Source organism: Balaenoptera ricei, chromosome 18, assembly GCF_028023285.1.
Source record: "Balaenoptera ricei isolate mBalRic1 chromosome 18, mBalRic1.hap2, whole genome shotgun sequence".
NCBI lineage: Eukaryota > Metazoa > Chordata > Mammalia > Artiodactyla > Balaenopteridae > Balaenoptera > Balaenoptera ricei.
In genome coordinates this window covers 49,520,217-49,533,283 of record NC_082656.1, presented here as the reverse complement: position 1 = coordinate 49,533,283, position 13,067 = coordinate 49,520,217, and the positions used below count along the sequence as shown (strand labels likewise).

At 35.8% G+C, this 13,067-nt stretch overlaps 1 protein-coding gene across 1 annotated transcript in view; it reads left to right on the top strand.

Moving 5' to 3' along the window:
* The window catches only part of DACH1 (dachshund family transcription factor 1), a 412,554-nt gene that overhangs the window by 209,046 nt on the left and 190,441 nt on the right, over positions 1–13,067 (top strand). Inside the window, exon 3 of the mRNA XM_059902726.1 lies at positions 12,192–12,353. Within this exon, the coding sequence (XP_059758709.1) occupies positions 12,192–12,353 (162 nt within the window). The remainder of the gene's footprint in view (positions 1–12,191; positions 12,354–13,067) is intronic.

The following is a 13,067-nucleotide window of genomic DNA, read 5'->3' as shown; positions in this document are numbered from 1 at the left end:
GTAACAGTTGAAAGAAACCTTCAATGAAAGTTTATTAACTAGGCCAATGCCTGAGGCAATAAAGGTTCATTTATTACCAGTTTCTTGGCTGTTTTTCTTCTTCTATTTTTCGGTTAAACTCATAGCGTAAGATAATACTTCACAAAATTAAACCTTTGACCTTCTGTAGAGTTAAGTCTCCTTTGATTAGATAAAGTAACAATTTATGGTCCAGCATGAGGTTGCACATGAAATGAATAATGCAATAGACTCCGTGTGGACTGAGAATCTATTGCTTTTGAAAAGATGAATGCTGTTTAAAGGGGGAAAAGTCCGCTTAAGTGTGTTGTCTTTATTCAGTATGCACTTTAGCAATATTTCAAAAGGCTTTACTTCCAAGATAAAGTTATGTTTGAATTTTCTAATTCTCAGAAGGAAGATGTATGGCAAAAATACTGCGAAGAGCTTTGTAACTCTTTGTAGGACTGTCTATGCCACACACTCCAGGTATTAACAAAAGCTGAATTATAAAATAGTCGCATGAGAAAAATGACCATTGCTTTTACAAATGGAGTTCTATAATGATGGGACAATTAGCATAGCATAATTTGCGATAACATGATCAGCTACTGTTAACATGACTTAAATTGATATTTGATAAGTTTTACCAACAAGAAGCAGAGCAACAAGAATAAAATATAATCATAATAATATTAAGCTAGGTTCTTAATTTTTAAACCAACCCATAGGAGTTCAGTTTCTGGTTATTATGGTATAGCAACTTCGGTGAATAACAGTAATGTTTTAAATTTTGTTTTGCTTAAGTCATGTTATAAGTTTGAAATTCCATAGCGCATTGCCAGAAGAGTGATTGGATATGATTTTCCAGATATTCCTCTCATTTTTCCATGTGCTCTTCTCAAAATTATTTGGCAAAATTGAGAAAAGTCTCAAATCAATCAGTGAAAATATTTTATTGGAATTGTCTAATGACTCCAGAATAGATACACATGCTTTCAGACTCAGAGTTGATGTTTATTTCTATCTTCAGCTCCTTGGAGGTAGAGAAATGTGTACACAGCACAGGTTCGTGTTTCACACGAAGCTGTTGTGATTAGCTGGTTGTTTAAATTACTAATTGACATGCAGAAGTTGAATGCTTGAGAGAAGTGTTTTAGTTTTAGTTTGGTTCTTTTTCAATTAGCTTAAATTATTTAAGATGAATAAATCTACTGCAGTGATTTAGTTTCTTTTAATAGAATCTCATGGTACAACATAAATTAGGTCAAGAGAAGCCATTGGATCAGTGCAACTATAGACTTCGCTCATAAATGAAGAGATGTAAGGAAAATGGAAGATTTGCTCTGACTTACTACTGTTTTGAAATAAAGTAAAAGGTTTTAGCAGAATGTACAAAAGACTAGCATTTATTGCCACGTTAGAAATTAGATGTTTCTTTCTGTTGTAATGCTTTTGCAGAAAAAAAAAAAATGAATAGTGCAATGTCAACCATTGGTAAATTCTTCTTTGACATCCACCTGCTCTGTTCGTAGGTGAGCTGGGTTGAATATATGAATCAAACCTCAGAAGGGAAATAGTTTTGAACATAGACAGCATTTATTTCTTGAACAGTAAAGTACAAGGTTGCGTCAAAATCAGACAATTTAAGTAACTTGTCTAAATTACACTAAAAAAGTTAAGTAACCCGACTATGATTACAAAAGCATGCCATGATTAAGGCTTCATGCCATCCTCTAGGAGATGACAACCACTTGAGGCTATGGACTAAGAGCTATATTTCTTTGTAATCTTCCTTGTCACGTGGCAGTATCTATTTTTCTAAATTAATCAGGATTATTCTTTTCCATAGTCCAACTTTAAAACTGCAACCAAAATCCTACGTTTCCAAGCACTACAATTGGGCTCTCACACTGCATATTTTTCTTGAAATCACATAGGGAAAATACATTTCTTGTCGACTGATTACAGAGATTCAATGAGATGGTGATATAAATGTAAGAACCCAATGACAAAAGTGTGAAGAATATATTGCTTCAAATAGTCCTTCCATTCCTAACCTATTGTTATTCAGTGAATATGGCTATATATTTTTCTCAACCCAGACCCTGACCTCTATTTAAAAAGTGTGTATGTGTGTGTATGTGTCATTATATATATATAATGATGTCTGTATGTATATATATATAGTAATATATATATATATATATATTTCTTGAGTCTTTTCCTTTATATTACTATATCAGAAAAATTTTTTGGCCACATTGTCTCCAGCTATTTCTGTCTCATTGGATAACTCCCCCCAAACAAAACTTGCATGTAAAAACGGCCACCTCTATTATAATTTTTTTCTCATCTCCTCTCCTCACCGACAAGCACACACTGACAGAGCCCTACATGCTACCAGGATTCTGGAAAAAGAAAAGAAAGATACTTATTGAAGTATCAAAGGAGTTAGAAGAGCGTTTACATGGTGTTGAGAAAAGTAGGAGAACATTTGGAAAGACTATTCTTGGGCTGAAATGCCAGTGAGGTGACTTTGGCAGGAAATTAAATTTATGACACCATTTCCTCTTTTCACTTATTATACTGCCTGAACTGTCACCAATATATTGACAAGTAGCCTCTTTTAAAAACATCCTTTCACAATGTCACATACTGTCAGCTACTCTCAGGTTGGTAAGAGCCACCTGCCTGGGGCCAATGCTTTGAGTAATTTGGGGTGATGAGTCATGTACGTAGTAAGAAGTATTGGGCCTTAGACAAATATGAGAACATCCAATGCCCAGTTTAGTGGAGAATGGAATAATAATAATGAGAAGAGTGCTTTAAAGAAAATTTAAGACAAATGTTACCTCTTTCAATTTGGTTCTATTTACAATTTTTTCTATATTCAAGATATAGAGAGGAAAATAATTTATTTGCCTTTCTCCTTTTCCTTGTTGCTCTGTATTTAATATATAGGACTCAGGGTAATATTATAAACAATATATTTCACCAGTAGTACAGGTTAAAAGTTTTGTGCACAAAGTTGAATGACCATTGTTTCTGTGGCAGATATATTTGAAATTTTATAAAACGGAATCACAAATGAACATTTAGATCAGGTTTTTAAGTGGGGTCAACTTATACTTGTGACATCATCTGAGTGTCTGTAACATCATCTGAGTGTCTGTAACCTTGGCTTCCTGTGCAATCCATAAGCTACTTGAGAAAAGAGGATTCATTTTCCTTCAGTGATTCCATAGTTTACTGTATTCTGTACTTTTCTTTTTTCGTTTATTGACAGAGGCAGTGTGGCCACTGCTGAAGTGGGAGTTAGGGGAATTGGGATTAATCTATCATTATTTAATGGTGTGACGTTATAGAAATGATTAACCTCGCTGCCCCTAAGTCTCATCATCAGTAAAATAAAAGGGTCGCAGTAGATAAAGTCTTTCTCATCTCTATGTTTTATAAGTCCAGACTCCAAGTGGCTGTTAAGAAATATTTTTCTAAAGGTGGTAATGTTAACAGATGGAGTCGAAGTGAAAGTTATATATTCAAGACCTTGTTGTGTCAGGTTCAACTTTTCATAAATTACCTATTTTCTTATTTTAAATCATAGTAATTTAAACATTTGAATTGATTCTGTTTCATCCTGATTCTCTGAGTTAGTGATTAGAAGTTGAGTGTTTCAAAAACTTCCATGGAAATTTCTCAGTGATTTTACATGTGGCCAAATAACATCACCATGGGGTCCCCTCCCTCTGACTTCACTACTGCTATTTCTTCCTAAACTCTGGGAGACTGTAGATTTTAAGCTAATCAGAAAAGAATGCTAAACTTGATGTCTACTTGATTTATTAGTGATTATCAATATTATAATAAACTCTTTCTGTATATTTCTCCAAATTAGTAGATTTTTTTGGTTAATTGACACATTTAAAAATCTAATTTAATCAATTGAAAAACTGGAAACTGGTATAAGGAGTGTTTCCATTAACAGCCTCTAAGATCAATTTTCCTTTTCTCTGCAGAATATAAATGTGTTTCAAAGGGCAAGAAAAATCAGTCTAATGGACATTGGGAGACAAACTCTCACTCAAAATCTTCAGTCTACCCTGCTTTACAATTAAGTTACTTATTCTAGTTGATTATCATTTCTGTTATTTAATCATTCAAGGGTGACGACAGGCGCAGTTCAATCACAATTTCTGTTTATTTAGAAAGTATTGAGAAATAAAATAACTGGGAAAATTAGTTTCAGTTTTTTAGACAGCTGGTATTTAAATAAGGATGGGAAGAAGACATGGTGGAAAAAAGGTACTGGTGTTTTCAAGTTGTTATACTGAGCCAAGAATTCTTCTAAGACTTGGAGTGATTTCAATTGAGTTGTAATTCAAACTCATGTAGAGCTTACAATGCACCTTCAACAGTTTTGCAAAGAGTCTATACGATCTGTCAGGAGCAGAAAGATTACTTCACAGTAATGACTGTTGAATTGAACTCTGCTTTTTGATGTTTTACTTTCTGAATTGAATTGTTGGACAAGATTAATTGCACACAGTGAGAGTTTTAAATGAATGACTGTGTAAAGCACTAAGTATCTCTGTATGCCACTTGGGGGAGAAAAAGCTAGAAGGTTTAAATGAATAAATGTATTTAATGCACAGAATGCCTGGGCTAATTTTAAAATTCCTTTACTAACATCCTTTATTGAAAATAGAAACCCACTTTATTCATCTGTCTTGGTTATATTGCTCTAGCTGAAGTAATTTAATATTCCTGCTTTCCACTAATCTTGTAGTTCAACAGAAGTAAACAATAGGTTTCATAAATTAAAAATACACTCTTCTGAACGTGCTTATAAGATTAAAAAAAACAAGGCTGTAAACATTTATGACTGAAACAAACTAGATTGTTCAAATACTGCCATGATGTATCATGTATATCAATATGGCACTGATATCAGTTAGAATGCAAACAAGGTTTTAAATGATGTGCCCCTTCATTTCAGCTGGAGAATCCGCTTCACACCATCTGCCTATCAGATGGTTAGGAACCAGGACTGCGTATTAATGCCACATGTTCGATTTTCCTCCTTCTTGTAATGGTTAGATTCATATTGCTAATAGCTGTGCATGAGCACTGTCGATGAAATTTCTGTGACGGTGGAGTGATGAGATATTTATAAGCTGCCTGTCTCCCTGAATAAGCAGTAGGAAGAGTGCCAGACGTAAATAACTTATCAATTCCAGAATATTAATAATAACTACTATTGGCTATAAACGAGTGCATGTTAGAGTACTTTTTTCTACATTTGGGTAAAGTGACATAGCCTAATAAAAAGTCTATCATATGGAAGCTTTGAATGCTTACTATCTCTTGCTTATAACTAATTTTATTTAGCCATTAGGTCTTGGGAAACGCATTTTATATGGAATGCGATGTAAAAGTAGACAACATATCAAACATTTGGAAGTCATCTTGATGTCTTTGAAACCAAAGATCAAAGATTAGACCTTTCAAGTTAATGAGCAAACACACAGATCAGAGAAAGAATTTGACAGCAATATGTCTCTTTTATTGATATTTATAATCTATAGTTGTAATCTACTCTTTATAACTAGGGGTACTAACTTATTTGAAAAAAATAGAATGGGGATACTTTTCCCTTTTTAGAGAGAGCAATCAGGATTGTATAACAGCACTTGAAGGATTTAAAGGCTGTTGTGATAAAAGTTGAGAGCAGAAGAAAAATACTATCTTTGCAAAGGAAAATAAGGCTCTCAAGGAATAATAATGCCTGCTTCCCTTCCAAATGATAAGCCCATGGATTGGTTTTAGGATATTGAATTTGAAGTAGCAAAAGGTTTGTATCAATATAGCACAGAGTGGAGACTTAGTGATTTTATGATAAATTTGATCAGTGTAGGCTACTAAATCAAATGATTTGATAGAAGCATGGTTTTCAGGTGTCCATTTGTCAAATGTTTAAATTTTCACCGTACACTGTTAGATAACTTTTGTCATATTTGCATTTTTGTGAATAACTGAACAAAGGTAAAACTAAATGACATGATGGATATCACGGGTTACTTGATAATATTTACTACCATTTTCAGAGGGCTTAGTATGTGCCCATGCTGTTGTGTACATTATTTTACCTTTATTCCCCACAATACTGCTATGAGGTCAGAACTGATAGCTCTGCTTTAAAGATAGGAATTTGGAAGCCTCAGGAATTATATAACTTGCTGCAGTATTTCATATAAATTTGATGCATGTTGTCCGAAGTTTGTATGGCTTTTGGAGTGTTTTGTTTTTCAATGACTGTATGTTTACTCCTTATATGATAGTGAGTTTACATAACTAGGAATCTCCATGCCAGTCAGTTTTCAACAAGAACTTTAAAAGATTTTAATGGACCATCAAAAAATAAAAGTACAAGTAAAAGAAATCTATAAGCCAAGATAAAAATAAAGAATTTCTAACAATAGCCGGTTAAAAAAAGTAATATAGAATTTGCTCTGAAGGAGTAGAACAGAATGGAGCCCGCTGCAATGAGTTTGTAGCATAATTCAGACACTAATATGACAAGCTGTTTTTCTAAATTCTATGTAAAAATCTATTCATCCTTTTGAATTGTAAGTGGTAGAGTTTGTGAAGATCAAATAGAAAAAAAAGAAACCTAAATATTTTTGCATGACATAAGGCCTATGGGCTTTAGCCTAAGTTTGATGTACAGTCCCTTTTCTGAGGGCCAATAGAAGGTCTACGAGTTGCACAATATATGACTTATTATCCTTTCTCTGAAGGAAAACATCTTTTTTAAACAAACTATCTCTCAATACATTATTTTATCAGTGGCAAATGAATTTTAAGTATACATTAAAGTTTCCCCATTGCTGATGATAAAATTGGATTTAGAACCTTTTAAAATAAAATGAAATTATACTACATTTGACTTTTCAGTTTAGTGTATGTTTTTGTCTTTGTGTATGAGATACTATAATTGTTCTTGGAGAGTGTAAAAAGTAAGTTTCATGAGGTAAAATAGATGGGTTAATCATTCCTTAGTGTGAGAAAACCTTTGCTCATTTATTTGTTTCTTCACCGTACACACACACATGCATTATGTGTGTGTGTACATATATGTAATTTTTCTCTCAATGAGAGAAGGAAATCTGGTGAAAATTTTACCTGATTGAAGAATCTGGAGAAATTACCCAAGCTGTTTAATTAACAATTACTGTATATACCAAATAGAGTCGTATATGTAAGTGGTTGGTTGAGTTAATAACGTGCATGGCTACTAGATCTATAACACACAGAAGTGCTGTGTTACCTGGCTGGCCTCCTTGCTTCTGCTCTGCTAGGGTAGAGGCACAGAAGACTCATTTTTCCAAGGTCTGCATCACACTACAGCAGTATGTCTTAGATTCTGATTATTGGTCCAACCTGATTTTGTATTTTAACAAGTTCCCTTGTTGCTTCTTAAGCATACTCACTTTCAAAAACCACTGCAGAGATGATCTACCTAGCCAGAAAGCTTTTACTGTAAGGTGTAGACACACTTTAATAATGTACTTTACTGTCATCAAATAATCTAAGGGCAGGGAGCATCAGAATCAACCTACTGAAAGATAAAAATACAGATTCCTCAGTCCATGTCAGAGATAGGGTCCATGAATGTGGCCCCAAGGAAGATAATCTTCAACTTTATCACACTCTGCAGCTAGATTTGTTGTAGATTATCACTTGGAGAAACACTGGATTACCTAGTTCTGAGGGAAAAATGGCTTGTTTTGATTGGGAAGAGTTAAAAGCAGTCATAAATTCACTGCTTCAGGGTGGGATATTGAAGGAAAATATGCTGAAGTCTGATTATGAGGCAGGTGGAGAAGAGTTCTAAGTGAGAAAGGGTTACGGAGGGAGGAAAAGTGTGTGGTAAATGTTATGGGTTGCCGGCGTTTACACAAGCAGACCATTCTTTTCTTAAAAATTTTTATTTCATATTGCGGTATAGTTGATTTACAGTGTTGTGTTAGTTTCAGGTATACAGCAAAGTGATTCAGTTGCATATATATATATATACCTTTTCATATTCTTTTCCACTATAGGTTATTACAAGATATTGAATATAGTTCAATATGGCTCAAGGACCTATACAGCAGGTCCTTGTTGTTTATCTATTTTATATATAATAGTGTGTATATGTTAATCTCAATTTCCTAATTTACCCTCCATCCCACCTTTCTCCTTTGGTAACAGTAAGTTTGTTTCCTAAGCTGTGAGTCTGATTCTGTTTTGTAAATAAGTTCATTTGTATCATTTTTTTGGATTCCACATATAAGTGACATCACATGATATTTGTCTTTCTCTATCTGACTTACTTCACTTAGTATGATAATCTCTAGGTCCATCCGTGTTGCACAGGTAGAGCATTCTTGATTGCATAGGAAGTGTTTTTGCAGTGTGAACTCCCTATGAAGTATAGACCAAAAACTAGTGTTATTTTGTGAATTTATTACACTTATTTTTTCAAAGGCAGCTTCAATAGGGAACAAACTATACAATGGGACCTCTTTCTAAAGTGAGTGTATAGATTCTAAACTAAGTTTTTACTAGAGACAGCAAATTGGAGGGAATTTGAGAATTACATGAGATTTGAAATGGCCATGGCAAGGCCAACAGGAAGTGCAATCAATGCAGAGGTGAGGGTGAGACTTTCGTGATTCTCTCCAGTCCTAGGCAGATGTAGCTTTGGAAAGTAAACGCTTTTTATTAAATTAATGAGATTTGCTACTCCTAGTATATTTACATTGACTGTAATATGAACATAATGTTTTAAATTACTTACACTGATATTGTCAAAATAATGCCCATATTTCTCCTGCGGCTTTCCATGTAATCCAGTTTGAGAAGCGTTTTTTTCATTCAGTGACAATTTGTGCCAGGCTTTGTGCTCAGTGTTTGGGATACATATACTAGGAAAGTATTTCTGTCCTTTCAGTGTTATAACCTAGTTGGAGGAGCTAGCCCGAAACCGACCCCCCTGAGCAACACCCCCCCCCCCCAAAAAAAGGAGCAATAAAGAGTTTGAGTGAGTTTCTGTTCTCAGATTGCACATTAAAGTGACCTGAGGAACGGTAAAATCAACCAAAATATACAGATGGACGTGTCCCAACCAGAATCTCAGATGGTAGGACTCAGCTCTTTGCGTGGTTTGAAAGCTCTGTGAGTGATTCTGATGCAGAGAGAATGCAGACTTTCATTCAACAGGGCTGAGAACACACGCAAGTGGACCACTAGCTCTACTCTTGAGGAGTAGGGTGGAGAAGGTCAGCTCTTTAAAAGAAGTGAGTCTTAGGCTGATTCTTGAAGTGTTGGAGCTCTTTCCCAGGTAGGCTGAAGAGTCAGGATCCTCAGCCTGCTTTCCCTAGAACATCATATTTAAGCCTCACATGACAGATGCAAGGACAGATCTGGGGCAGGGAACTGGAGAGATTTTCTAGAAAGTCTGAACAGCATGTGCAAAGTCTAGCTTGAAAGAGGAAATGTAGTCCACTAGAGGAGGTGAAAGACCCCTATATGTCTGGAGCACACAGAGCAAAGGAGACCTGGGGGAAAGATAATGCTACACAGATAAGCAGGGGACTGAGCACACAGGGCCCTGACAGACACATGAAGCACCCACCTTGCTCCTCAGAGCGGGCATCGAATGCCAGGATTAGATTTTTGTTTTCATAAGGTTATGTTGACCGCAGTATGAATCATAAGAGATTGGAGGTAGGGAAAGTGGAAGCTGTTAAGAGATAATTACAAGACTCCAGGGAACAAAAAGTGGCAGCTTGCACTAGGGGAAGCCAGGGGAGATGGAGAAAATTGGCTGAGTGTGAAAGCTATTAAAGAATTAAATTTGAGAACCCATCAAACAGTTAGGTGAGTTAGTGAAACTAAAATCAGCAACTGTTGCAAATGTCATAGCTTTCTTCTTGCCTTCATGAAACTGGACTGAAAATAGAATATTTCAAAAGTATTATGGTTATAGCATGTGTGTGTCACACACACATCTATCGGTTGGAATTTGTATTAGAAGTGTAAACCTAAGGGGGAAAAAACTGTCAAATGGAAAAAGAGAAGAGTACCATAAATAAGATCAGATAAATAATAAAATTGTGAAAGGCATTTTTAAAAGTCAAGGGTTAATGCCGGCAGCTAAGGAGAAGCAGGATACTTCTAGCTGAGGGGGGCTGCAGCTAGCCCACTGTATCCTGCTTGAGTCATAGCTAGGACTGGTCTTGACTTGCTGAAGTAAAAACTAGAACACAAGGCCTGCCTAGTTTTTACTAAACATTATGTGGCATTCTTCACATAGTTTATCTTATTTAATCCTTCTATTATCCCTTTGTGAATAGGATGACTTTACAGATGAAGAAACCATACTTAAGAAGATTTTATAGCTTGTGTAAGGCCATATCAAGCACAGTTATGTTTCATGCTACTGAGCTTGATTCAGATCTATCCAATAATAACAATCATATCTCAAGTTGTAGTTTTTTCTTTCTTATTTGAATACTATGGAACAAGATTTACCTGCCTCATAAATCAAAGATAAAGACCCTAGATGTGTCATAAATTGGATATGGGACAACACCAGGCAATGAAGGGAAAGGACAATTTGGATGTTCGCATTGGTGACAAGGCGAAACTGAGGAAGAGAGATTTTCTGGGAAACACAAAGAGAATTTTAAGAGAACAGGAAAGAAAATCTTCTGAAACATCTTTGAAGGAAATGAGTAACTGGGGAGAAAATTCAATCATAGGAAGATGAGAGAATCAGTTCAAGTTGGGACTTAAAAGGCAATAAGTGTTCAGTCGAGACCCAGATGAATTCTTTGAGTTCAGATCAGTGCCTTTTTAGGGGGCAGTTACCAGTTCGTCATGCAAAGAGTCAGTCTGAAGGTCTTGTTGCGTTGGGGTGAAAGTTGTCAAGGTCTCTTTGGTCTGATCTGAAGGAAAGGTGAGGTCTTCTCCTAACCTCAAAAAAAAAAAAAAAAAAAAAAACAAAGCAGAGGTTTCTAGGGAAAAAGACCTTCTTCTAATTCCTGAGGCTGCAACTTATTTGCTGTAGTAACTAGAAGTGATGATTAGTGGGGAGGAAAAGGAGGAGAGAGGTTTCAGTCTCAAATCCACCAGCTGCGAGTGGAAATAAATCACACAGATAAATTCAAAGCAGGCTGAAGCGCTGTAGCCAGAAATTCTGAAGCAGCATAGCAAAAGGAGTATGAGGGTGTGGGCGGGTGTGTGTGTATATCCTCTCATAGACTGTCAGAGTTTTAGAGTTAGGAGAGATCATTCACACGTTTCAGTGTCTTTCGTTTTGCAGATGAAGGATGTCGGATGAAGTGAATTGACTCGGTAAAAGTTCACACGTTTAAGGAAAACAAATCGCTCCCCTGCTCCAAAACCTGTGCTGGTTACCTAGAGCCTGTACCTAAAGCCAGGTCTTCGCTTTCTGATCTTCCGTATGTGGCCTCAAACTGTTTTTTCGAATCTCATGATCACTCCCACCTCCCGTTTTCTGGATGAACAGAGACAAACTGTTCTGGAGATGCTGTGGCATAGTGGTTAGAAAGGTCAACTCTGGGACTAGAATACTGACAAGTGGGGGAAGTGAGTCACAGGCCTAGGCTGTTCCAGACAAAGGCAATGGCAATTGCAAAAGCACGGGCTTGAAGAGGCAGGGCACGTGTGGGTACTGGGGCCACGTTCAGCATAGGGGGAGTATGGCGTGAGAATAGGGAAACTTCGGGTGATTAGGTAGGTTTCCCATTCTAGTGAAAAGCTTTGTGAGTTAAGCTAAGCAGTTCAGATTCCCCCCACCTGTAGGCAGCTGTAGAGGATTTGGAGCCAGGAATGACATGTTCAGATGGGTTTGTTTGAGGGCGAATTCTGGCTGCATTTCTACTACTCTCCTTCTATATACGAATCATGCTTTTGCTAATATTGAATATGGGAGTTCGGAGAGCGCTCTGTGATATCAACATAGTTTCACTGGTTAGCTGGGAATGAATATATGCTATCAGAGTGCAGCATAAAGGAATCCGATACTTCAATATGTTTGTATATGTGTTCTGTAAAGCATGTGGAGTCTTATGTGAAAAATCAAAATTTGAATTACCTCATTTTTAATTTATTCTTTGAAGGTTTGACAGCAGCAGCTGCAGCAGCTGCCGCTGCTACCAATGCAGCGATCGCCGAAGCAATGAAGGTGAAAAAAATCAAATTAGAAGCTATGAGCAACTATCATGCCAGTAGTAACCAACATGGAGCAGATTCTGAAAATGGGGACATGAATTCAAGTGTCGGTAAGTTTTACGTTCACTGAAACTTACTGTGATCATTTTGCTACTCAATGACTTTCTTTTCCAGAACAAAATTATTGGCTACCCGTTCAAGAAGTTGGCCCCTTTAGCTTTGAAAATAGTGTACATTTTGAAGAAACCACTTAGCCTAACAACACACACTCTAAATAAATAATTAGCAACATTATTTTTAAATGTAGGAATTAACTTTATGTCTGCAACCTCTACTGTAAAAATTCAGTTAACATCTTTCATAATACAAATAAGTTCTAATAGTCAGAATTCTAAAGTATTGATTATGGGTAAGATGACAGAAGAATATTTACAAACAAAACCACACACTAGCTTTTTTATTCTTAATGCATTGGTTATCAAATAAGAAATGCGCCTTAGCAGCAAAACATATAAACTTAATCTTTTCATGTATTGCCAAGAATAAGAATTATGCTGATAATTAATTCTTTCTGTATACATCCATTATCAGTTTCTCTTATTTAAAAAATGCCACTTTAATGTCTTAATTTGATCTTTTTCTTTCTTGAGGTATGGAGGGATGGAAAGTTAACCATTACTATTTAAACCAAAAAGGAACAGCTTTCTCTTTGCAGAATTAATTTGGGTAATTTGTTTTGTCAAACACAACTTCAAATGAAGGTTAAATTTTTATTGATGATATCTTTGGCATCTGTGTGTTTGTGACATAAAACTTTTTTTTCT